General features: G+C 50.1%; 2 protein-coding genes, 1 long non-coding RNA gene and 1 pseudogene across 5 annotated transcripts in view; 1 reads left to right on the top strand and 3 right to left on the bottom strand.

Moving 5' to 3' along the window:
- LOC109439324 (uncharacterized) overlaps positions 1-25750 on the top strand; it is a 139199-nt gene that overhangs the window by 107924 nt on the left and 5525 nt on the right. The gene's annotated exons all lie outside the window — the stretch shown is intronic.
- Positions 88-5007, bottom strand: LOC148756847 (serine/arginine repetitive matrix protein 2-like). 3 transcript variants are annotated; one of them, XM_088801325.1, is made up of 6 exons: positions 3191-5007; positions 2852-2946; positions 2159-2446; positions 991-1104; positions 741-848; positions 88-653 (listed from the first exon to the last, which is right to left on the bottom strand). In XM_088801325.1, the coding sequence occupies exons 2-6, from the start codon at positions 2926-2928 to the stop codon at positions 644-646; spliced, it is 597 nt and encodes a 198-aa protein (XP_088657451.1). In that variant the 5' UTR covers positions 2929-2946; positions 3191-5007; the 3' UTR covers positions 88-643. The 3 variants fall into 3 exon arrangements, with proteins under 3 accessions (XP_088657451.1, XP_019575158.1, XP_088657450.1); XM_019719599.3 differs by having other exon boundaries at positions 741-851; positions 3191-3331; XM_088801324.1 differs by lacking the exon at positions 3191-5007 and having other exon boundaries at positions 741-851; positions 2852-3032.
- On the bottom strand, positions 10764-18103 carry SRRM2 (serine/arginine repetitive matrix 2). The gene is made up of 11 exons (XM_019719597.3): positions 17877-18103; positions 14332-14607; positions 13339-13446; positions 12979-13143; positions 12725-12802; positions 12203-12265; positions 12079-12111; positions 11824-11874; positions 11607-11699; positions 11258-11521; positions 10764-10958 (listed from the first exon to the last, which is right to left on the bottom strand). The coding sequence occupies exons 2-10, from the start codon at positions 14571-14573 to the stop codon at positions 11479-11481; spliced, it is 876 nt and encodes a 291-aa protein (XP_019575156.1). The 5' UTR covers positions 14574-14607; positions 17877-18103; the 3' UTR covers positions 10764-10958; positions 11258-11478.
- LOC141569494 (motile sperm domain-containing protein 3 pseudogene) lies at positions 22751-23509 on the bottom strand (annotated as a pseudogene).

The raw sequence follows: 25750 nt of genomic DNA, 5'->3' as shown, positions 1-25750 counted from the left end.
TAAGGGGGGCCCACCGCTCCGGTGGCTGCAGTCAGTAGAAGGGCAGCTCCCCTCTCTACCCCTAATAAACAGTCTATATAGACCCAATTCCTGCATTTCTCATTTTTATTTGACAGAAAAAGTTGCTCTTACTGTACAGATTTTAAAAAACCAAAATGCCTTTAAGAAAGGTGAAGAATAGTTGGGGGGAGGGGAGCACAATCTTACTGGGGGACAGTAAAGGCCAACGATTTTTTACTCTTGACCCTTCTTTCCAGGAACACCTCACACAAGTTCCCAAGTCCCAAACCATCATTCCCCCAGAACTTGGGTAAAGGGCGGGGATAGTGCCTCCCAGGCCTTTTCTGATTCAAAACTGGGGAGTCCTGAACTGTCTCCTCTCCACTAGCAACTCCCATTCTCATTCCCACCCACCCCAAACCCCCCCAAAAAACGTGAACCAGGAAAAACTCACAGAGATTAACATTTCACAGGAACAAAGAAAAAAACGGGGGAGGGAAATAAGGGAGCCCTCCCCCCAAGAGGCTGCCAGGGTTGGGGGGGGGGGGCAGACAGGCACCCCTCCTGCAGCCTTGTTGGGGACAAAGGGATCACTCCATGTGGCTCCAGAACTTGGGGTACGGTGTGATTCCCCACTAAACATTCATGGAGACCTGCAAGAGAAGACTGGCATCAATGCAAAGGTCCCAGCCCACCCGAGCTCTCAGGAGGGGCCCAGTCCTGGAGGACGCAGGACGCACCTGGACGAGCGGTGCCGCGCAGGGCAGGGGCTAGGTGTCTCTCTCCTGCGCTTGTGGCCTGGGGAGTGGCTGTCCCCACGCTGGCCTCTCCGGGAACCCCGCTCACTGCTGCTGCAACACAGGATACATGTTAAACCATATATATACACACCAACCCATCACACTGCTGAATCTCAAAACTTTTTGCAGATGATGGTAGCCAGACCAGGCTGGCTACGGGCAGGAGGCAAGAACACACCCGTGGCCCTACCTCTGCTGGTCCCGTGGTGCGGGCTGGGGCGAGGGGCGGCGGCGCTCAACAGGCGAGTAGCTGAGGGAGCGGGAGTCTCGGAGGGAGTCTATTGGTTTCCGGGGGCTGCGGGACCTAGGGAGCAGAGTAGGTCTCCATAGTGCCACACATTTCCAAATCCACCTGCCAGCACTCAGGACCACCCTCCCCAGGTCTTGACCACCAAACCTCACCACACGGGGCCAGCCTCAGACCCACCTTTGTCTGCTCACTCACCCATCCGCCCGCACACCATCCACCGAGTGCCCCAGTGGGTTGGGCATGGGGGCAGCGGGGGACACAAAGATAAAAGACAGTCCCTGCCCTTGGAGGGGCTCAGTCTGGTGATGAAGGCCAAGGGAGGATTGCTCAGCCCCGTGTGTGGGAATCAGCCCCGCAGGGACCAAAGTAGATGGGTCTGGGGACCCAGGGGAGGGAGACGAAGGGAAGGGAAGGGGCAGGGTAGTCTTCTTGAAGGTGCTGTTTGAGCGGAGTCTTGCAGAACGAGGAGTTCACCAGACGGACAAGGGAATTCCAGGCAGAAGGAACAGCATGTCCAAAGGCATGGGGTTCTCCTTAGACTGCAAGGCGCTGGGTATGGCTGGAGCAGAGGGCATGTGTGGGGGCGGGCAGGAGAGGAGAACACAGGGCAGGCAAGGCCAGTTGGTGAAGAGCCTCACACGCCATTCCCGCAGAGATGGGGCTTTATCCTGCAGGCCACAGGGCGTCCCGGAAGGATTTGTGGAGTGGAGGGAAGTAACCAGATGTGCGTTTTAGAAAGATCCTTCTGGCTACGTGTGGAAGAGAATGGCGTGGAGGCAGGGAGACAGGGAAGAGGCTGTGGACAGAGTCGGGAGATGACGACGGTGGCCAGACCAGAGCACTGGCAGTAGCAATAGGGAGACTTTAAAGCTAGACTCCCTAGAACCTGGGACCAGGCTGCATGTCAGGCCGGGAGAGGAAGGAACCTAGGACTCCCCAAGTTGGGCTGGGGCACCCACTTGGATGGTGCAGCCCTTTTGTCAAAACAGGGCACAACAGTGTAGGTGGGGAGAGCCAGACACCACAAGTCCGTGTGAGACACCCAGCAGGCATCTCACCCCCCAGGGTCACACCCCACCCGTTCCATCTCAAGCAAGGCAGCACTCACCTCCGCTCGCCAGGGCTCGGCTTCTTGGGGCTTGCAGGTTTGGGCAAGGCCTGAGGGTCAGGCTTAGCAGGGGAGGGGGAGGAGGAAGTAGAAGAGGAAGAGGAGGAAGAGGAGGAGGAAGAGGAGGAAGATGAAGAAGAGGAAGAGGAGGAGGAGGAGGAAGAGGAAGAAGAGGAGGAGGAGCTGGAGCTGGAGCTGCTAGAGCGCCTCTTCCGCTTGGCTGGAGTTGGTTCCTGAGGACGTCCCTCTCGAACAGCCTCCTTTGGGGCTGGGGCCGGGCTGGGGACCCTGTGGGAGGAGGGGAGTGTCACAAGGAGACAAGCTGCCCCAGCCCCAACCCTACCTTCCTTGGCCTGGAGGAAGGGCAGTGGGGGAGGGGTTCCTGAGCAAGGCCCTGGGAGCTCTCCCAGCGGAGAGCCCGAGAGCCAGTGAAGCGAATTCTCTGGAGAGCAGTGGCCCCGAGCTGACCCAACCTCTGCTAACACAAGCAACAGGCTGGGGCCCGCAGCACCAGGGATCAAGGTTAAACCTCAAGAAATGTCCCTGATGGAGGAATATGGCCCCTGGGCTCAGGTGTGGAAGCGAAGCTGGGTGGTCTCCTTCCTTGGAGAGCCAGCTTGGGGAGGCCCCTGTTTGCAGGCTGGCTGGGGAAGGGGCCGTCCTGCCTGGAGGCAGGGCGAGGGATGGGATGACCTCTGAAGATCCTTCCAGCCCAGGGAGTTCCTCTTGAGGTCTAACTGCCATCCCTCCTGCTGTAAAATTAAGTCCATTTCCTCTAGTTCTGTCCTCTGTAGAGACGGAAAACTTATCATTATCCTCTAGAGAAGTAACCTTTGGAGACTTTTCTGTCCCAGTCCTCCCTCCGCCCCCGTCACCCCCACCCCAGCATTCTCTTCTACCCCCAGCTTCACGGTCAAGGTCCCCATACCTCCTCAATGAGCCAAGAACCTCCGGACAGGCTTTCCCGGCCCCACCCCCCATCCAGCCCCCAAACCTTCCCTGTGGAAAAATTCTAAAAGTCAAGCCCCTCACCTCTTCACTGCTACCTCAGGTTGAATGGGAAGGCTAGAGCCCTCCGAGTCACTAGAACTGGAGCCAGAGGAGGACGACGACGACGATGACGATGACGACGACGAAGAGGAGGAGCTAGAGGATGACGATGAGGAGGAGCTCCGCCGCTCCTTTGCCAACTGCAGCGTGGCCAACGCAGAAGGCTGCTGGGCCCCCGTAGAGGAAGGTGGTTCCCCACCCTCAGGGTGTGACACCCCAGGGCCAGGGCCAGACAGCATGCCATTGTGGTCACCAGCAGAGGATGTGGCCTTTGCCACCGTCCCAGAGGAAAGGGCCTGAGACCCTGCTACAGGGGTGGTGGTCTGGGCAAGCAAAGATCGTGATTGGTCAGAAAAAGCAGATGGCAGAGGGGACCTAGGCCGATCCTGAGTTGGAGGGAGAACAGACTGTGAGGGAGCCTGGACCATTCTAGAGGCAGGAGAGGGAGCCCGCTCAGAGGTCATTCTCGACTGGCTCGGGGCAGCTGGTGGGGTTCTGGAGCCTGGGCCTCCTGGCGGGGTTCTAGACCTGGCTCGGTCAAGGAGTGGTGGTGAGGTTCTGCCACTAACACGCTCATAGGCAGAGAGGGGCACCCTAGGGCTGGTGAGGTTTGCACCAGACAAGGCTGGAGCCATTCTAGCACTGGTGAGGCTTGCAGGAGCCAAGACTGGAGGGGTTCTTGAGCTGGCAATATTCACAGCAGCTGTGGCATGTGCAGATCTAGGACCCACCAGGTTTGCAGGGGTTGGAGCCTGGGGTGTTCTGGAGCTGGAGGGATAGTTTGCAGCGTTCGGGGGGGTGCCAGAGCCTGTGAGACTCAAAGCTGCCAAAGCCGCTGGGGTTCTGGCTCCTGCGAGGTTCACAGCTGGGGCTGTAGGGGTGCGAGGGTCAGCAAGATTCACAGCAGAAGGTGTCACCGCTGTTCTGGGGCTGGCCAAGTTCATTGCTGCTGCAGCTGGTGTTCTCGAGTCTGCCAGGTTCACTGCTGTTGGTATGGCAGGTGTCCTGGCACTGGCCAGATTCATGGCTGCTGCAGAGGCTGCAGGAATTCTGCTGGCAAGGCTGGCAGCTGGGGCCGTTCGGAGACTCATAAGAGGCACTGGAGCTGGAACTTGGGACATTCTTGCAGCAAGGCCAGCAGCAGACATGGATGGAGGAGGCCGAGCGGTGCCAAGACTGATGGCTGTCAGGGCAAGTGCAATTCTAGACTGAGCATGATTTTCTGGCACAGATGTTCTAGGGTGATCAGGAATTCGGGGACCTGGACCATCCATCATGGAGCCACCAGCTTGCTGCAGGACAGACATGGGTGTTCTAGAGCTGCCGAGGGGTTCAAGCATTCCAGGTGATCTACAGCGGTCGAGAGGAGTTGGTGACATGCTAGGGCGACTGAAGCAGCTCATTCTGGAGCTATTGAGTGCCACTGGAGGTGTCCGAGAACCAGAATGATTCCTTGTTGCCGGAGGACTAGCAGAACGTGAATGATCAGAACTACTTCCAGATACAGAGCGCCTGCGGATGGCTGGAGGCGATCTTGTTAAGGACCGTTTGCCCCGGGTGGTCCGTGGAGTACGGGATCTAGACCTGCGGCGGATAGCAAGTGGTGAGCGACTTCGAGAACGTTTGCGTGGCAACAGTGGGGTTCGAGACCTAGAGCGGCGCCGAATAACTAGAGGTGTTCGGGACCTAGACCGGCGGCGTGTCACTGGAGAGGTTCTAGAGCGGGACCTCCTTCGAGTTACTGGAGATGTGCGAGACCGAGATCGCCTACGGGTGACTGGGGATGTTCTGGATCTCGATCTTCTGCGATTGATAGGCGAGGTTCTGCTTCGAGATCGCCGCCTCGTTACTGGTGGAGTCCTAGATCTGGACCTTCTGCGAGTCACTGGTGGAGTTCTAGAACGGGAGCGGCGGCGAGCTGGTGTTCTGGACCTTGAACGACGACGGGTCACTGGTGGTGTTCTGGACCTGGATCGCCTTCGACTCACTGGGGATGCTCTCGAGCGAGATCTTCGTCTAGTCACTGATGTCCTAGACCTTGATCGTCTCCGACTGACTGGTGAAGTTCGAGACCTGGACCTACGTCGGCTGACCAGGGGTGTTCTGGACCTGGAGCGTTTCCATGGAGCTGGTGATGTGCGTGAGCGGGAACGCTTCCGACTGGTTGGTGGTGTCCGAGAGCGGCCTCTTCGACGTCGAGAGGAGGTCCGGGAACTCTCCTGCCGGGCAGGAGACCTTGAGTGGTAACCCGAGCCTCCCCTCCGCCTACGAGTAACCCGAGACCGTGACCGGCTCCGCTGTCTTCTCCTAGAAGTCGACTGGGAAGATCCAGACCTATCCCGACGTCGGGTTGTTCTGGTTTTCTCCCTCCTTGAGCGAGAACGGGACCTCTGGAGTCCACGAGGCTTTGGTGAAGGAGAACGGCCTCTCCTTGAAGTTGTCTTAGTGCGTGGGGATGAAGCTGAACGCCGCCGGCGTGAGGATCTTGACTTTTCTGCTGGCTCTGGGGAAGACACTGAGGGACTTCTTCGGCGTCTTGGGGGAGTTCTAGAGCGGGTCTCTGGTGAAGATGATGCAGAGCGACTTCTACGGGAGAGTCTGGCCTTCCTAGTCAGTTCAGGAGATGATCGAGAGCTGCGACGGCGAGGTGGGGTGCGAGACTTGGTCTTGGGCTCCGGTGATGACCTGGAGCTTCTTCTAGCCATTCTGGATTTGGGTGGGTGTTCTGGAGAGGACTCAGAACTGCTGCTTCCTTCAGGAGAAGGGCCTCTACCTTTGCTTGATGAACCTGACCTGCTTCGTCTGGGAAGGGCCCGAGGGACAGGAGCCTTGGGTTCAGGAGAGGAATCAGAACCACTCTGTGCCCTGGGTGCTGCTCTTGGCTTATCTTTGACTTCAGGAGATGAGCCAGACCTACTACGCCGAGGGGAAGGTCGGGATTTGCTGTCGACCTCTGGAGATGACCCAGAATGACTCCTTTGTCTAAGTGGCATTCGTGTCTTAGCTTTAGAATCTGGAGAAGAGTCTGATTCACTCCCTTCCTGAGGGGATGCACTGGGTTTCCCATCAAGTTCTTGAGAAGATCCAGACCGACTTCTCTGCCCAAGAGGAGTCCTAGCCACAGTCTTCTGTTCAACTGATGATTCTGAGCCACTTCTTTCTCTTTGGGGAGTAAGACACTTGTTCAGCTCTGGGGATGATGGAGAACGACTCCTTGGCCTTGGAGTCTGTGGCAAAGCTTTTGGTTCTGGAGAAGAATCACACTCACTTCTCCCCCTTGATGGTGTTCTGGGTATATCTTTCATTCCAGGAGATGACCCAGATAAGCTGTGCCTTGAGGGCGTCCCAGACCCATCTCTAAGTCCTGGGGAAGACCCAGACCTGCTTCTCCTTGAAGGGGTTCTGGGTAAACCATCTTTCAGTTCAGGAGAAGATGCAGAACTACTTTCCCTTGAGGGTGTTCTGGGTATAGTATCATGTACTGGTGAAGAAACACTCTGATTTGAAGACATTCCTGTTTTTTCCACAGCATCTGGGGATAACTCAGAACTGCTACGTCTGGAGGACCTAGTCGATTGTTCTTTCATGTCTAGAGATGGATCTGTCTCTAACTGATTAGGAAAAGGTACATTCAAATCTTTAACCTCAGGAGAAAATCCAGTATTCACTTCTGCAACAGGACCTGAGTTTCTAAATTCTAAAGGTGATTCATAGCTCTTCTCCCTCGGAGGGGAGTTTAACAGTTCTTTACGTTCTGGAGAAAAATGTGGCCCACTCCAAGTTGAGGCCATTGCAGGGACTTCTGCTTCCAAAGAAGCCTGTGATTGGCTTTGGCCAAGAGTCAAAGACACAGCAGGCTTTTCTTGTATTTCAAGAGATGATTCAAAGTTACTTCCAGCCATTTCCTTAAGTTCTGGAGACACATGGGATAGGACCTGGTTTGAGGATTCTTCAGATTTCTCAACCCCCTCCATTAATTCCTCGTCTTGGCTTGGTTTAGCTAATGCACTACTTTGGTCTTTTGTATCTGGAGATGACCCAACACATATTTCCTTTGTTGGGGTTCCAGGTGTGGTTTTGAGTACTGGTGAAGACTCAGGTCTATCCTGCACTGAAGGAGGACTCAATTTGTCTCTTAGTCTACACGAGACAGTAACATCCTCCTGAAAGAGTGAGTCTGTTTTCTCTTTTGATTCAGGAAAAGACTCCAATCTGCTCTGCCCCAGAAGAGATTTACAGTCCATTGCAGGATATGGGGAAGAGTCAGAATGGGATCTGTTCTGCTCAGGAGACAGTCCAGATTTCAGCCTAGGACTTATTGACAATTTGCTTCTGTCTTGTGTTGTTGGAGATCTAGGCGCCAGCTCAGTGATTGGAGATGAGGACCTGGACTGGCCACCCTTAGGAGGTGTCTGAGATTTGCTCTGCAAAGATGGAGATTCGTAACGGGTCTGTCTCGTTTCTGGACTTGAAGTATCACATCTAGGGTCTGGTGAAATTTGAGATTGTCCTTCCTGTTGCAGAGATGAGGTGCCAAAATAGCTCTCTCCTGGTGGTGTGCTAGACTTTACTCTTGGGCAGAGGGAGAAGAATCCAGAGCAACTTTGTGCTGGTGAGTCTTTAGACTTCTCTTGAGAACATGGTGACTTTGATCCAGAAAGATTGTGCCCTGATGGAGTCTGGGACTGTACTTTGGGGCACGGTGAAGTAGACCCTGAGTAACATTGTCTTGGTGGTGTTCCAGGTTTCACTTTGGTATCTGGTGAGGAAGACCTAGAATGGCTCTGTCTCTGCAACAATCTAGATTCCACATTGGAGCAAGGAGACTCTGATCTGCTTTGTCTTGGTGGTATTTTAGATGTCACCCTATTAGGACTTGGAGAAGAAGAGCCAGAATGGCTCTGGACTGGTGATGTTATTGCCTTCACTTTGGGTTGTGGAGATGATGACCCAGATCGGCTCCGTCTTGGAGGTGTGCTAGATTTTACTGTAGGAGGAGACGACCCAGAGCAGCTATGTCTCAAAGGGGTCTTAGACTTCACCTCAGGGTCAGGTGACATTTCAGAACAGCTTTCTTTTTGTGGTGCTGCAGAATGTTCATTTGCCTGAGGACTTGTTACAGACCCTTGCCTTGGTGGTGTTCCCGATTTCACTTTAGGTTGAGGAGATGAACTAGAATGACTTTGTCTTGGTGGTGTTTTAGATTTAGCTTTAGGTTGGGATGATCCAGAGCGACTACGCCTTAGTGGTGTCCGAGACTTTTGTTTAGGACACGGAGAGGACCCAGAAAGGCTTCGCCTCAAAGACAAGCGAGATTTTGCCTTGGACCGTGGCGAAGAGAGAGACCTGCTTCGCCTTGAAACACGAGATTTTTTCATTTCTGGGCTTGAGTTGGACCTGCTCCTTCTCTGTGATGCTCTGGATTTGTTCTTCCGCTCTGATGATGAGCCAGACCTGCCTCTTCTTTGTGGTGTTCTAGAGTGAGATCTTCCCCGCCTGGCTAGACTTCTACTACGGGACCTTCCCCGTCTAGCTAGACTTCTACTACGGGACCTTCCTCGTCTTGCTGGTGTCCTAGATCGAGATCTCCCTCTCCTGGCTGGCGTTCTAGAACGCGATCGACCACTTCGTCTAGCCGGTGTTCGAGAGCGCGACCGACCACGCCTGGCTGGTGTTCTAGAGAGTGACCTGCCACCTCGCCTGGCTAGCGATCTACTACGAGACCGCCGTCGTATTGGTGAACGGGTCCTGGATCTGCGTCTAGCAGGTGTTCTAGACCGAGACCTGCCCCTCCGGACTGGTGTTCTAGACCGAGATCTACGCCTATTGGGTGTTCTGGATCGCGATCTCCGCCTGGTGGGTGTTCTAGAGCGAGACCTGCCCCGCCGGGCTGGTGTTCTAGAACGAGATCTGCCCCTAGTGGCTGGGGATCTAGAGTGCGACCTGCCTCGCCTTGCTGATCTAGACCTGCCTCTTCTCTGGGTATTTCTGCTCCTGGACCAGCCTGGTCGCTGTGGAGACCTAGAGCGGCCACGTCGCTGGGGGCTTCTAGATCGTCCCCAACGCTGTACAGACCGAGACCTACGCCACTGAGGGGACCGGGACCGAGAATGCCCTCTCTTAGTAGGGGTTCGAGACCGTGATCGCCCCCTCTTGGTGGTAGGGCTACGGGACCTCCCCACCCTACGAGGAGTATGAGAACGTGACTTATCCCGCTTTGCTCGGCCATGTGAGCGACTCTTAGATGCAGGAGAAGAAGAAATCTCTCGGCGGGACCCAGGAGCTGGTGTGGGTTTAGGACTTTCAGGAGAGGAGCTGGCATGCCGAGAAACTTTGGTCGGTTGAGGGGATGGTGGGCAGCTCTCCGAAGATGACGATTGGGGAGGTTTCTCAGGAGACTTAGGTGGTAAACGGCCCCGGGTTGGGGAAGCCTCAGATGGGGGATTCACTGGCTCCTGACTTAAGGGGGTTGTTGCAAGGGGTTGTGGGGAGCTGCCATGTTGCTCGGCAAGGAGCGGAGTGGGAGCAGGTGGTTCTGGGCCTGTGCTCTTTTCCGGAGAGGGACTAGGTCGAACTGCAGATTTCTAAGAGTGGAAAAGAAAGTAGGGATAGGAATATATAGTCACCAAAACTTCTTATCACCCATAAGATCCCAACACCATCTCCAATGAAATTTTCTTCTACACACCCCATTACACCAACTGGTCGTTTTCCTGATGATAGGTAGCCACATTCATTCAATAACAAAAGATCACATAACATAAAAAACATTTGGGGGAAAACATGAAAATATGGACAGTCTGTAACCTCAAATCTTATAATCTAGAGAAAAGAATGCAAATACCCATTTTACAACAAATAACGATTGCAAAACGCTACAAGAACAGGAAAGAGGATATTTCTAAACGGGAAGCTAAAGCAGTTCCCCAATGTAGGTCGCATCTGACGTTATCCTTGAAAAATAACTATATTCAAGTAAAGGAACAAAGGGAAAGGGAGAACATGATTTGTGTGAGTAAAAAAGACGATGGAGCACAGGGAAAGATAAAGGACATGAAAAAACGGACAAGAAAGCAAAAAATTTAGCAAAGAACATTTAAAATACACTGTAATAGTTGAAACATGAAAGTGTTAGGGCTTAAATTAGAATATCAAGTATAAAAGAACAGGTGCTGAAAGGACCATTCCAGAGTAGTGTTTTCAGACTGCAGGCAGCTACCCAGTGGGTTGAAACGTTTTAGCCATGACCAACATTTAATGAAATAAAACAACTAGAGGCATCGTTAAGTAGTTAAGACTAAGTAGTTCAAACGAACGTTTGAGTTCTATGTACCTACGTGAACAGGATAATGATGTAAAACCTAAATTCAATGACATTTAAAAACCACAATTCTAAAGGATTTGCAGCTGTAGAAAAAAATTAATAACAAAGAATACAGGAAAAAAACATTCGTTTCTCGTAAGTTCTCACTTCTCTCCTCCACTTCAAACACCTACTCTAAAGCCCATAACCCTGCAACCCAATGAACATCCATTAACTCAAGAACATACCTCCTTCTTGTCTTTATCTTTGTCTTCACAAGGGCTACTAGGCTGCTTTGTAGAGGGCTCCGGGCTGCTGGGATGCCCTGTGTTGGTGGTACTTGGTTCCCTGGAAGGTGCATCTCCGTCCCCTCTACGCCCTGAAGCAGGGGAAGGACTTTGCCCAGTCAAGGCAGTTGTATGAGTTTTTGCTGCAGCACTTCGAGACCTGAGAGAAGTAATTAAGGATGGGCGAGAGGAAGGCAATCAGCTCAGGGGAGAACAGAAAACCCCCTCCCCAGCTCCCAACCACTTTTCCTGACTGGTACAAAACCCTCTTCCAAAAAGCCTTCTTTTTTGCGCAAGACTCAAATCACTCACTGAAACTGAAGTCTAAAATTCACTTTGGTCCTTCTCTTCCCAACACACTCCCAAAAAATGTTCTCCCTTTACCCCTTTATTTACCTCCCACGAACCTCCCCAATCCCTCCACCCAGCCATTCCCTACCCGCTTCATTCACAACTCACCTCTGAGCCCACCTCCTTCAGGAAGCCTTCCCCGATTAAGGAAGCCAGGGTAAGGATTCCTTCCTCCCCCAGACACCACGAACAAACCACAACCCCCCCTATTCTGGCAGTCCATATACATCAGAACAAAACAAAAAATAACAAAATAAACAAAAACAAAAAAAAAAAGAGAAGGGGAAATGTATATGTCTGTCCATCCTGTTGCTTTAGCCTGTCAGCTCCTAGAGGGCAGGGACCGTGTCTTCCGAATGGTCTGTGCAGCGCCTAGCACACCGTGGGCGCTCAATAAATATTAAATTGATTAGCCCACAAGTCCCTCTCCCTCCCTTCCTCGTGGACCACCCCTTACCGACTGCAGGAAGTATCAGAAGAGGAAGCAGAGTCAGCAGAAGTTGACCGGTGGGCCCGGCGGCTCTTGGGGGCTGGTGTCGTACTTCGAGATCTGAAGGAAGACCACCATAACTTAGGGTGCTGTCACACCTGTACTGGATTCTATCCTATCCCTCTAAATGACATTCATCTACTTGCTATACAAATTCCCCACCAATTCACACAAATTCACTCACCGCTTCCGTTTCTTGTCCTTAGATTTACGTTTGCTCTTTGGAGTGGGAGACCTAGAAAATAAAATTAAAAACAATCTTTTTTTAAAAAAGACAAAACAAAAAATGAAATGTAAAGAATTGGAGTGACAAAAAATTAAAGAACTGAGCTATACTCCAAGAGATAACCACCATCCTCCCAGAGAACAAGCAAGGCCATCAAGCAATGGCTCACCATTCATATGCCACCATGTCCCCTCTGCCCCTAAGAGCTCTTACCTATGCTTCCGTTTCTTGGATTCCGATTCTGATCTGTTGGGGAAAAAAATATAAAATATAAACCAATATCTACGCCAGGACTCATCAAATCTTTCCAATCACTCCATGTACTCCCACCTCATACCTGTGCTTCTTCTTCTTAGAACTCTTCTTCCTCTCTCGTCGCGGAGAGCTGCTTTCTGACCTGCTAAAGATGAGTTTAGAAACAAGGTCATTCTGCTTGACCCTTCTCAGGCCCTCCCACTTACAATACACACTCAAAAGGCTTCTAAAGTACCAAACCACTCCAACAGCATCAACATCCCAGACCCAAGTCCAGAATTCATTACTCTCTAAGAACAGGTACCTCCTCCTTAAATCAACAAACCTCAAAATGAGAAAATCCCAGAAATCCAAAAATGCTGCTGGCCAGCTCTTAATTAGCCAAGCTGCAGAATCAACACTTCCCACTAAAGAAGCGCACACATTCCTTCCCCCAGCTGAGACCTGAATGGTTAACTATCTCGTCCCTGACTTTTCTGATAACTCTCTCCTGCTTCCTAGAAGCAAAAATGGGGTGGGGGGGAGACTGAGATTGAGGAGGAGAAAGGGCACGCATGACAGGATTGATCCTCTGGCTACTATAGTAACTTTCCAACTAACTTACCGTCCTCTGTCTTTCTTCTTTTTCTTCTTCTTTTGCTTTGGAGTTGGTGAGCGAGAACTGCTAGACTCCCGGACGAGACTGGAAAAGATGAAAAGAAGCAGGGATGGATACTAAGAAAATTTTCTCAGACGTTTCAACTTCAGAAAAACAAAATCTAAAGAGTTTTTGAAGAAATAGTCCACATTTTTAAAAGAAAAGAAAGCACAGTGCTTAGAATTAAGAGAAGCTAACACTGGTTTCTTGGTCTTATATACCTATAAGGTTTGGGAGGCTCAGGAGCTGGTTGTTTGGCTTCTCGAGCACGACGCTGAGGATCAAAAGAGCTGCCATCCACATAGGAATCACTGATACCAAAGGCAGCACGGAGTCGCTCATTCTTTTTCTCATTCAATTCTGCCAACTGGTGAGTCTCAGTTACCCTAGAAGAAAATACAGCAAAGGTCTGAAGGACATAGAGAGAGCAAAGGGCACAGTCCTTTTCACACAATTGTAGGCAGACGCCAAATAGGATTGGGAAAAGGAAGACGAGAATAGCAAGTACAAGTTAAGAAGAGAGGACAACAGAAGCAGCAGCACACAGTCCAAAGGAAATCCAGGGAGAGTGAGACACTCACGCTGGCCGCTGCCCTGGGGTCTCCTCCTTGCCCCCAGGGTTCACATCCTTCTCCAGCAACATGAGTCGAAAGGTCGCCACTTTTTCCTGAATTTGCTGTTCCTCGTACCTGAAGAACAAATCCCTTCAGGGTTAGAGCTTGACTACACACTTGCCCGTCCCAGACTTACAGTTCCCTCATTCCCAACAGGGTGCCTTCCCTCTCCATGCACACATAGAACTTCTCACTCACTGTCACCCAAAGGACCCTTCTCTTAAATCCTTCTGATCTTTTCCTGTCATCTTTCTTCCTTCCACTCACTACACCCTCTAGAACAGTGGATTTTAAACATGCTACACTCAGGAGCCAAAAGAAGAAAGTTAAGCAGGCAGAGTTCCAGGTGCTCCTTCCCAACTTCAACAAGAACAGGTCTTTCATTTCCCAGAATTCCAAAGGTGTATTACATAAAAGGGGCGCCACTGCTTAAGTTTGAAAACCACTGCTCTAAAAGGTTTTCTGCCTGAATGTGCTCCTATTCCAAAATTTCACTTCCTTACTCAACCCATGATCCCCTTATCCAAATATTCTTCCAGTTCCTGTTTTCCTGCCTTTGCTACTTTCCAAGGGCTCAATCCTTAAATCCATTTACCTTCCTCTTCTCTACCAATAACAACACCTGTCAGCTCACCTAGCTCTTCTCTTGCCTGGTCTCTGCTTTCCCACCTTCCCCTTAAAGCACATTTTTGTTTCTCAATGGCCCCTTTCCCCATGTGCCTCCATCTAAATAACTCAGGACTCCCTCACGCTCCCTTCTATGTCCCAGACACACAGTTTCCTCATCACCCACTCTGAACTCTCCCTTAACTCCTTTCAATTTGCTAGTTCCTTTACCTCCACCCCTTCTACAACTCTTCTCCAGGCCTCTTTCAACCAGCCCTAACCTTCTACAACCCACCTAACTCCCCCAGCTCTGCACTCATTCAGTGCTTGGCTCTCCCCCAGCCCTCCCCTCACCCCTGCTCCTCCATCATCTCCTCCAGCTCGAGGCATCGCAGCTCCACACGCCGCTTGCGCTCGTGGTCCAGGATGTCAGGATTAGGCCGCTTCACCAGGGCAGCCTCCAGGCGCCGCAGTTCCTCCTCTCCCTTGTAGTCAGGCCGCTCACCCCGGCGGCCCCGCACCAGGGACAGGTTGCGCTGGACGTAGCCGTTGGTGCCGCTGCCCCGGGGCGTTGGCAGCCCGATCCCGTTGTACATGGCCCCGTGCCCAGGGGGGAGGGCACCACCGCTCCTAAGGGTGAGCGGGGAGACACGGGTCAGGCCCCTGGCCTCAAACTAACAACTTACCACCACCCAAATCGCTACTCGCCTTCATCCCTATGTCAACATGTATCTCCACACTAAATCTCCTTTAGCTGCACAAGTCTCCTGGATTCCTAACAAAACCTTCTTCCATCCTTCCCTCTGCTTTCTTTCTACCAAGTCATAGCTCAGCTCTTAGAGCCTTTTTCTCTCGATGTCCAAGAACCATTCCTACTTGCACGTAGATTTTCTTCTTTTTCCACCCTAAGCAAACAAAGATCCTATTTCTCTCAAATTTCTCCACTGTCCCTTTATTCTCCTTTGGCCCCAATATGCACAAGTGTTGTCTCCACCAACTACTCTAATTCCTAACCTCTGGTAACTGACTGAGGCTTCCAAACCAGGCACAACAAGCAGAACAGATCTGTGGCTCCCAAGGGCCTGCAGTGCAAGTCCAAAGACTCTTCCAAGAACTAACCTAAGGATTTCAGACTACCCTGTTACGAACACGAAATGGACTAAACAGCCCCTACATATCTAACAGGCAGACCAGTTCTAAAGATAAACCAGAAATATCCTGTGCAGCCTCACCCCAGACCACAGGCCAGCATGCACACCAGAAACTCATGAATCCTGGATATGTAATTCTTGTATTTTACTTCCCAGGTGAAGGACCATTTCCTCAATTCCAAATATTTATACCTCCTATCAACTATCCTAATGCCTTATTTCTTTAATTTCCTTCCAATGGGATTTCCCACAAGATTGGCAGCTCACCCAAGTCTCCCTAGCACCTGTTAATTATTACCTGTTTTCAACGTAATGCTCTAAATACATCAAACCAGCCTCCTCTGTTCATATGGTTCCCATACCTTCTCTAGGATTCTTTGCCTTAAACTTATAATGAAAACTCCTACTCTTTATACCTCACTTTCACTGATATCAAACTGTCAGCTTTCCCTACCAATCCCCTATATCTCATTTCCTAATTGTTCTCTCCCAGCCCTGCTTTATCCCTTTCATGTTGTTATCTTCATGCCTCCCAGTAGGTTCTATCCTCTATCCCCTCAACCTGTCCCAACCCCAACGTGACTCCGAAGAGCCCTCAAGCCCGTTTTTCTGGTTAGATTTCTTGGCTACACGTACTCATATTCCTTTCTCATGCTACATATACTCTATTTCTTTCTCCAACTCATCCTGGCCAACATAATTTCAGAGCATAAATGTATGAGGAAAACCACCCCAGGAAAAAAACCCAGGGAACAAAGTGGGCAAGTTAGTCAAAAGTAGAGGGAAAAGATATTGAATTGGGTAAGAGGAATGCTACATTTTTTAAACCAAAGAAAAAAGAAACATCATGCCAATGTCTGGGAAAATGTTCTAAAGTGCAGAAAAAGGAAAAAAAAAAAAAGTATAGCAAGATGTTGATGGAAGGGAGCTAGCCCAACCTCCCAACTCTAAGTCTGGGTCCCTGCCCAATCCCAATAGCAGACTCAAAAGAGGCAAAAAAGAAAAAACCCTACTAGGGTAAAGAGAGTGACAGATAAGGCTAAATCTAGAAAAGGCCAAGTGAAAATGCACAATGAAAAACTTCTTTGTAACATGAAATCAGTTTCTGTACCTTCCAAACCTCACTTTCATTTTTTCAAATACCAATCCTCCCTACTCTGTCCTTCTTTGCCTCTCTATACCCCACCTAATTTCTGCTTCCCTTGCAGAATGCTTCTGACCTGCAATTAATTCTTCAACTTAACCATTCACCCACACTTCCATACCAGCTCACACAATAATCCTCCCACTCCCTAGGGAGGTTAAACCAACAGCTAAGCAAAGGGTATTAAGTCACAATGAATTGGAGAACTTTTAAGGAATGAGCCAAAAAAACGGAAGGGGAAAAAAAAAAAAAAACGAAAGGAAAAGAAAAAAACCCATAGACCACAGCATCCAAGGCAGTGCTGGAAACACTAAAAGGACAAACCAAGGGGTAGACACACACACCCCCCCCCCACCAAAAACCAGTTAACTTTATAAAATAGTGAGTCTTAAACTGGGGTCCACAGACTATGGGTATGCAAAAGTTACTCAAACTAAATAGAAAATAAAAGCTACAAAAGAAAACAAAATACATTTTTTTTCTACTGGAAAATTATCATGATGCTAAGCGAACAAGGCAGAGGAAGTGAAATCCTGAAATTCAGTATTAAGGTATCCAAGAAGCAAAAGGCACCAAAACGGATAGTGGTGGTGGGTGTGCAGAAAAATGGACCTAGGTAAGCACGGCATTCTCAGCACTGCTGCATTGTATAGCTGAGTGGACACTATGGAACCCCAAAACTTAAAATCTTAGTTCAAGAAAAGGCCTAAGCACACACACTTAAGACGGAAAACAACAAAATAGACTCTTCGAATTTTTGATCCAGAAGACATTTTAGATGAGCGTGAACTGAAACCAAGGCTCAGGAGAGCTGTGTGCCAAATAATGCCTGAAACAGAGTCCAGTGTTTTCTTTCAAAGGAAGGGCTCCAACAGCCTCCTCTTCCTAGCTTTAACACAACTTTCGGGGAGATAATAAAAAAGTGGGTAAGAAAAAAAAGCACCTGGTCTGCTCTAGGCTAAATTTTTTAATTAAAGGTTTGGGGCTTTTCTCTTCCTAACACTTCACGGCAAACAGTTAACGAGTCCGAACGGTCTAAATATCAGGGGCATCTAGTTCAAGGCCTTCTCGGCACAGACTGGGCCGCCAAGGCCTATTTTCGGCTTTCAGGGATGGGGGAGGGGGCTGCGCGGCGCCCCGCAGTCTGGGAGGCTCCCAGCCCGACCACAGGCCCCCAGGAGGGATAGGGAAGCCGGACGCCGGAGTGGCGCAAGGGTAAGGATCCGAGAACAAGCCCCCGTCGCTGCCGGCCCCTCCCCGCCAAGAAAAAGCCGGAAGGGGCAGCTGCAGAAAAGCCTCCGCGGCTGCATGCGTGGGGGAGGCTAGAAGCCGAGTCGCGCGCGCTCCCCCCGCTCGCCCAGAACGCGCGCGAGACCGAGTGCAGACGGCGGCGCGCGCCGTTGCCATGGGGGAGGGGTGAAAGTAAAAGCCCGCGCGCGACAGGAACCGCGAGAAGGGGGAGGGGAGGCAGGCAAGCGAGACCGTCCGCGCGAGCTAGGGGCGGCGAGAGCGCGTGCGCGCGGCGGCCTAGGCCGTTCTCCGCGCGTTTTGGCCTCGCGCCGGTGCCACTGCCCCTCCCCCACCTGGCTTGCGCGCTCCCTCACCCGCCGCCGCCGCCGCCGCCGCCGCTCCGCCGCCGCCCGCCGCCGCTGCCGCCGCCTCCGAGAGAAAGAGATGCTGTCGCTGCCGCTACTCAAGCTCCCGAGTCTCTCGGGGCCTGGAGCCGCCGCCTCAGCCGACACTGACGCCTCCTCGCTTCCTCAGGGGCCGCAGCGGGCACCGACTGCGCCACTCGCACCTCGCCTGGGCCGCGCTGCACGTCAGCACAACTAACTAAGCGCGTCAGCACGCCGCCGCGCGCGTCGCAGAGCCCGCCGGGAATCGTAGTACGCACCGCGGTCTTGTGCGCAGGCGCCGAAACCCCACCGGGAAGTGTAGTTTCTTAAGGCCTGAGGGACGTTCAATTCCCTTCCCGAAGAACTACAAGTCCCGTCGGCCTGTGCGAGAAAGGACGGGGGAGGGGACCAGAGCAGGCAACGTATTCCTGAGGGTTTCCGCTAGGGGGGAGGGGTACAGGGCCTAGCGCCACATCGAGCGACCTCGGCCTCCCGCCTTCGACCCAGAGCATTTTGGGAGTTGTGGTTGTAGCATGGCCCGGAACCCGTATGTAGTTTCGGCTCGGAGCATGGTCGCCATTTTGTCTCCCCATGTTGGGAGGCGATGGCTCCGAGTCCAGGGACCCTGCTCCTTCCGTATGACTTCGGGCTTCCGGGGCGAATCCGCACCCGCGCCGCACTCGGTCTTGTGCACCTGGGAGAAGCCCCCTCAGACACCAGCCAGCGGGCACCCCCACGAGCCCAGAGCCCAGCTTCAGGCCCAGGGCCCGAGGCAAAAGCCCGTCTAGCATGAGGTCTTTTGTGTTTTCAGCTTCCACGGTTGCAGACGGTGCTCAACAGGGTCGTCTGCCCCAGGGAATAATTTTTTGTTACCTCTGGGTAAGGCAGCCAGGCAACAATGCAGTCTTCTACAAAATCTTGGATGTGATACCTATACTTGGCAGGGCAAAAACGTAACATTCTTAAAATTTTCACCCTTTTATAGAACGTCTCCTGTTAATTTTCTTTAAGTTCACTTTTCTTTAGCCTGAAAGCCAGCCAGTGTTAGAGTAGAGCTGAAAAATGCTGGGCTTCTCAGCTGGGCCAAAGTTTCAACCTGACACCACTCACTTGCCCATTCACCTTGGACTACCATTCAGTGGTCCTGGTTATGGGGGGGTGGGGGGTGGCGTGTCTTACAGCCTCAAAAAGAACCAGCACCTGATAACCATTGAGTTGTTCGTTTGAATTTGAGGCATTGTATTCAATATTACTAAGTTTTCTTATTAATCTGCCCATGTAAGGGTAAACTTTCATCAGGTGCTATAACTGGGAGACCCACTATTTTGTGCAGGTGCTATAACTGCAGCTTACAGTACCCACAAGTTGTCCTAAGCCTGCCTCCTTGAACTTGGACACCTTGGGATACAGCTTCCATGAGCCACTGTGTTTCCCCGGAAATAAGACCCAGCTGGACAATCAGCGCTAATGCATCTTTTGGAGCAAAAATTAATATAAGACCTGGTCTTATTTTACTATAAGACTGAGTATAATATAATGCCAGGTCTTTTATTAATTTTTGCTCCAAAAGATGCATTAGCGCTGATTGTCCAGCTAGGCACCTCTGGAATAACTTACGGCAACGTGGTGTCAACAAAAGCTCACTGCCACCAACCTAATGTTCACTAAAGCCCTAAATTGACACTATGGGAAGAAGAGAAACTATTCAAGAGAACAGTTGGCAACCACAGAAAAGCAGCCTCCAGCAGAAACCAGTGCATTCCAGAGACAACTGCAGGCTGCATTTTATGGAGAAAAGTCTCTGCCCTTGTCCCTGATTGGTCCATTTCGATGCAAATGAGGAATCTAAATGTGCACAGTCTGATTGGTCCAAGTAGTACTCTCCTGATTGGTCAGAATTGCATGTGCTGATTGGTTGTTATGGAGCTACTCTGATTGGTCAACGAAGATGCAAAATGCAGTGCAGTTCTCAGCCAGGGGTTGAAAGGCATACCAGGAACTCCTTTATAAGAGTCGGCTGGCAGTGGCACAGTACAGAAGGCTGAAAGTTCAGTTTGTAGCTTTTCCCGGAAATGCAATGAACATGAGAGGCCTCTGTTGGCAATGGCAGCTAGACTCTAGTTATGAATTTGTGCTCAGTTAACCAGGAGGCGTCCTTCTTGGCAGATATATTCCTTGTTGAGGTCCATAGTAGCAAAGCCTTTGTCTTTCTGTGCCAGAGCTGGTGTTTCTGAGGTTGAGAATATAGAGTGGTGGTTGCTTGAAACCCATCACCTCCAGTGAAATCCTTTCTTGTAACCAAATTCCCAATGATATTCTCTATATTTACTGAATATTTTGTGCTAAATTCGGTATGTGAATCAGTGCATTTAATGCTCCTGACAACCCTTTGGTGTAGGTGTTACTCTCCTTTTCCTATGAGGACAACAATGAATTCCCTTGTATATCCACAGTGCTGTTTTCAAAATCAAGAACATCACATTGAAACAATACTATTATCTACAGACCTTACTGAGGTATTGTCAATGTTATAATAATACCCTTATGGCAAAATTCAAAATCATGCAAGCTTTGTATTCAGTTGCCATGTCTTTTTTAGACTCCTTTAATCTGAAACAATTCCTGACTTTTTTTTTTGGTAATTCACAACATTGCCGTTTTGAAGAGTACAAGCTATTTATTTTGTAGAGTGTTCCTCAATTTCAATTTCATCATGTTTAGATTCAGGTCATACACTTTTGGCAGGAAGACCACAAAAGCGATGCTGTGTTCTTGGTGTAGAATATGAAGAGGTACATACCGGCCAATAGTTCCATTACTGCCAATGCTGACTTTGATCATTTGGTTAAGAAGGGGTCAACCATGTTTCTCTGCTGTAAAATTTCTAGTCTGCCCTTCATAGTGTGTTGTTGTTGTTTTTCAAAGTGTCTAGTGGGAAACGTATTTAGAAACCAGGATCTGAGTACTAGGTGTACTTATAGTTACTGTGGCATCATTACCTCTTGGAGGATAGAGCTGGGAAATGGATGAGGTGTATATGCATCCATGAGTTTACACTGGTATCTCCAATCTAATGCTACAGGGTTCATTCCATCCTTTCCCCTCTCCATATTTGTAACTCCAACCATGGAGAACTTGGCTTCATTCTCCAACCATGAAGAACTTGGATTCCATTTCCCCAATATACTTACTTATTTGCTCAATCCTAGAATTCCAGAAAGTAACTTCAGAATTGTTCCTTCATGCTCCTGGAAAATACTGCCTACCAACTAGAGTTCAATATTTGCTTAGAATTCTTTTTGTTTTTACTCTGAGGGCATGTTCTCTAAATACTATTTTCAAAAGTTGCTTGAGTTAGTTGGTTTTATTTTTTCTCACCCTTGAGTGTGTTTATGTTATTCATTTGAAATATGCTTGGGATCATTTGTTTCTGTTTGTATTACATTTTAGGATTTTTTTTCTCCCATCTTGGAGATTTTATTTTTTCAAATATGTAAAACAGTGGCATGGTACCAAAAGGTAGATCTGTACAAAAAAGTATATTCAGAGAAACGTCTTCTCCCCTATTCCTCTGTCCTCTCTAGGCAATTCCTGCCGACTGCCTTCTGTTACTCAACCACAGTCCTCTCTGCTTTTGCCTTCCTAGGTTTCGTTTTGCTCAAGTGAGGAGGCAAACATATATTTTCTTAATCCCCTTCTTTCCTACACAAAGCTAGCACACTGTACTTTTTCCCACTATATCTTTTCCACTTAACATTATTTCCTGGAAATCATCCCACCTCAGTTCACAGGGATGTGTGGATGAACTTTTCATTCAACCGCTCTTTTATATATGAGCATCTAAATTGTTTCCAATATTTAGTAATTGCAAACCATGCTGCAATGAGTAACCAATTGCCTATGTATTTTCGTATGGTTGAGAATATATCTACAAGGTAAAGCCCTAGAAGTAGAATTGCTGGGGCAGAAGTTAAAGACCTATGTAGTTTTGTCACAATCGACAGATTACTCTCCATGACAGTTACACCAATTTGCATTCCCGGTAGCAACATATGAGAGGGCCTGCTTTCAAACCACAGCCTTTCCAACAGAGTGGGTTGCTGTAATTTTCAATTTTGATAACCTGATTGGTGAGCAGTGGTGTTTCTGTGTAGTTTTCTTGTGGTAAAATTTACATAACATAAAATTGACCAGTTGAACTACTTTTAAGTGTACAATCCCATGGCATTAAATACATTCACAATGTTGTGCAACCATCACCACTATCCATTTCCAGAACGTTGTCCTCCCCTAAACTGAAACTTTACCCATTAAACAGTAACTTCTCATTCCTCCCTCTCCCAAGCCTCTGGTAACCTCTATTCTACTGTCCGTCGCTAAGAATTGGACTGCTTTAGGTAATTCATATGAGTGGAATCATACGATGTTTGTCCTTTCGTGTCTGGCTTATTGCTCTTAGCATAACGTTTTGAAGGTTTACCCATGTGGTGCCATGTATCAGAATTTCATTCTTTTTATTCTTTAAGAGTTCTTTATATATTCTGGATATTGATTCCTTATCAGATTTGTGACTATTTTCTCTCATTCTGTGGGTGGTTTTTCACTTTTTTGATAGTATCCTTTCATGCAATAAAGTTTTTAATGAAGTTCAGTCTATCTCAGGATAGCTTTTTTTTTTTTCAGTTTAATTTTACAAATTTATTTTATTCATCTTGGAAAATAAATACAAGTCCCTGGGTATTTTTTGTCGGGGAGTGGGCGGGAAGGAGGGAATAGGAGACAAGGCAAGATACGAGCATCACCGTGGCTATCTCACGTCCACATCCCTTCCTGGGGAGACGGGTGGAGGCTGAGCTGGGGGCTCAGGTCCAGAGGAAGACCATGGTGAGGAGGCCCAAGACGTACGCTGTCACCAACTTTTGTCCCAGGGAAACGTGTAGGATTTGGGGCGGCTGGCCGCTGAGCTTGTCCTGGAGCAGGAGCAGCAGGAAGGCCACCAAGACTATGCCCACCAGCAAGACGAGGAAAAAGGAGCTGGTGGCCAGTTGTGAGTGGGATTTTTCCAGGAGGTCTCTGGCCATGGGTGGCGCTATCCAGGAAGGAGGCCCTGGATGGGGCACTGGGTGGGGCTGTTCCTGACATTCAGGGGGTATGCTGGGGCCCTCAGAATCGAGGGGATGTCCTTGTACCCCCCACTCGGCCCTCAGACAGCTCAATGTGGAATGGGTCCTGGACATTACAGTGGTTGGGAACGGGGGCCACATGCCCAATTGTAATGTCAATTCAGGACTGAGGGTTCACATAGTCTTTGGCAGCGAATACTGTATGCGAGTATATGGCAGGTGCAGTGCACAGAACTCGGAAGCAAAGCACACCTACCACGGGGTTCTAGAGGGTCAGCACCTGCCGGGGGCCACTACGTCGGTCCACCCTGAATACTAGATCTGGGGAAAAGACGAGGACTGGAATAACATGTCCCGAAGGAGAAGGGGCACCCCAGGACCCCTGCCCAGGAGCCCACAGACCCACCAGCTCCTGGTCCTGGGACACCCCAGGGCGCATGCAGGCTTTGGGTGTAGGACACCCGAGGGCAGAGCTGGGGTGGCAGGAAGGGCCCAGAGTCTAGAACTGGGGAACCAGAGGGGTGAAAAGGAACAGATGAGATCATGGAGCAGGGCCTGAACTGATGACGCTGCCGCCACCACCACCTTGGAACCCCACTAGATGAGGCTCCCACAGATCAGACCCAGGGCCTCCAAACCCTTCCCCTCTCTAGCTCTGCCCTGTCCCTTTAGGCCCGTATCTCAGTAGGTTTAATTCACATTTCATTTATCACAAGTGAGGTTGAACATGAGATATGGTTTTCCCCTTATAGACGTTGACAGTCTGGTTAAACTAAGCAGCATGGGTGAAGCCATACATTCTAAACGGTATATGCTAGGTTTCAGTTTCCTCATCTGCTGGGTGGAGCAATTAAACATGCATGACAATTAGAAAAGTATGCTTGGCATGAACAGGAAACCACAAACGCCTTTCCCCCAGGATTCTTTAGTCCTAGGACTCCTCCTTCAGAGAGCATAGGCCCGTCATATGATCTTGGTCACCTTGGAAGCTGTACCACCAGCTTGTGGAGAGTTTTCTCATGGCTCTAGCAGACGCCCTCTTCCCGAATGCCCTCCTCCCGTCAGTCCCATCTGGATAAGTGGCACGGTCATCCAAGCCAGAAAGCTGGCACCTGGCCCCGCTAGGTTTCCACACCCAGTTAGCCCTGGAGTCTTACACCGTGGCTTCCAAGCCTCTCTCTCACTCTGCACTCTGTCCTCCCAGCTGCTGCTGTCCGAACCCGGGCCTGGACTCCAGCGACAGCCTCCTCTCCGGCTCCTGGGCTCTGGGCTTTGCCTCCAGTCTTCATGGGGCCTCCAGAATATTTGGAAATTTTCCTTTGATGCTTTCTTTGTATCCTACAGTGTAGTGGGTTGAACAGCAGCCCCCAAAAACTTCGTGCCTGTTCAGAATCTCAAAATGTGACCTTGGGCTTTGCAGATAAAATGAGTTAAGGATCTCCAGATGAGATCATCATGAATTTAGGGTGGACCCTATATCCACTGACTGGTGTCCATATGTAATAAGAAGAGGCGAGGACACTCAGAGACATACAGGGAAAAAGGCCTCGAAAGATGGAGGCAGAGAGTGGAGTGATTCGGCCACAAGCTAAGGAACACCAGGAACCACCAGAAACCAGAAGAGGCAGGAAAGATTCTCCCCTGGAGCTTCAGGAGGGAGCATGGCCCTGCGACACCTTGATTTTGGACTTCTGGCCCCCAGAACTGGGAGAGAATAAATTCCTGTTGTTTTAAGCCACCCAGTTTGTGGTCCTTGGTTATGGCAGCCCCAGGACGCTAATACATACTGGTAAGCCATATTCATTGTGGAAAATATGAGAAAATGCAGATACGTGAACAGAAAAGGAAGTAAACAAAAGAAAATAAAAACCATACACAGGCAATTCCACCTCCCAAAGACAACCACTATTTACCAGTTTTGTGTCTGTCTCATTCGAGTAATATTTCTAAAACTCAAACTTCTAAAGTGCTCAAACCTCTCCCAAATGCCATCAGGATAAAATGTAAAACTCTTTAATTGGGCCTCCTACAATATGGCCTTTTTGTCAGCTCTTTTCCTTCCACTCTCAGAATCCAGGTTCACACCTGCCTTTGCTTGGTCTTTGGGGACAGGCCTGGCCTCTGCCTTCAACCTCGGGTTCCGTGGCCTTGTCACAGCACCCCACAGTGGAAGCACTCCTCCTCTGGAACTGACGCCGCTGGACCAGAGGAGCCTGTGAAGCGGAACTGGTGCTGGTGACCCCATTTCCACCCCTTGATTCCTGGAACCGGAAATCCAGGAGCTGCTGTAATGCAGGGTCTCTGGTCCCGCTCCCCACATAAGGACGCAGGATATGGTGAGGCCAAAAAGGAACACCCACGGAGCCATAGATAGGGGAGTCATACCGCTATATTCTCACTGGTGGCTGGCTGGGTTGGAGACACAGGAAGCAGGAGCCACAATCTGCCGTCCGCTTCCCTGCCAACCAACCGACCCTTTGCCGGTGTAGTCACGGCTGTTCTATCAGTGGCTAATGGCTAACCGGTAACAGCTAATGGCCAACTAGTCACAGCTGACGGCCATCTACTACCCGAGCCAGCACCTTCCCATGTGAGGCCGAGAGCCTGGAAACTGCTCTCTGGGACTCTGTGTCCACAGCTGCCATTCCACTGAGGCAAGACAGACCATAAGCAAACACATAAATAGGCAATTACCAACCATGGGAGCAGCTGGGGGAGCATAAGTGGGGGGCGGTCTGG

Source organism: Rhinolophus sinicus, chromosome 10 (genome assembly GCF_057876585.1).
Source record: "Rhinolophus sinicus isolate RSI-liver-muscle chromosome 10, RSI-T2T, whole genome shotgun sequence".
Lineage (NCBI taxonomy): Eukaryota > Metazoa > Chordata > Mammalia > Chiroptera > Rhinolophidae > Rhinolophus > Rhinolophus sinicus.
Note: the sequence above shows the minus strand (reverse complement) of the source record. Positions and strands in the feature narration are given on the sequence as shown.

Bases quoted from the DNA above. Each gene is read 5' to 3' on its own strand.
- LOC148756847 (XM_088801324.1), bottom strand. From the start codon at position 2,970: ATGATAAGTTTTCCGTCTCTACAGAGGACAGAACTAGAGGAAATGGAC. The intron at 2,447-2,851 runs GTCATCCCATCC...CTCCTCCCACAG, and splicing joins GGCTGGAAGGATCTTCAGAG to GGTCCCCAGCCCGGCCCCAG. The intron at 852-990 runs GTAGGGCCACGG...CCTGTGTTGCAG, and splicing joins GCACCACGGGACCAGCAGAG to CAGCAGTGAGCGGGGTTCCC.
- SRRM2 (XM_019719597.3), bottom strand. From the start codon at position 14,573: ATGTACAACGGGATCGGGCTGCCAACGCCCCGGGGCAGCGGCACCAAC. The intron at 13,144-13,338 runs GTGAGTGTCTCA...ATTTTCTTCTAG, and splicing joins ACCCCAGGGCAGCGGCCAGC to GGTAACTGAGACTCACCAGT. The intron at 12,803-12,978 runs GTATATAAGACC...CATCTTTTCCAG, and splicing joins GAGCCTCCCAAACCTTATAG to TCTCGTCCGGGAGTCTAGCA.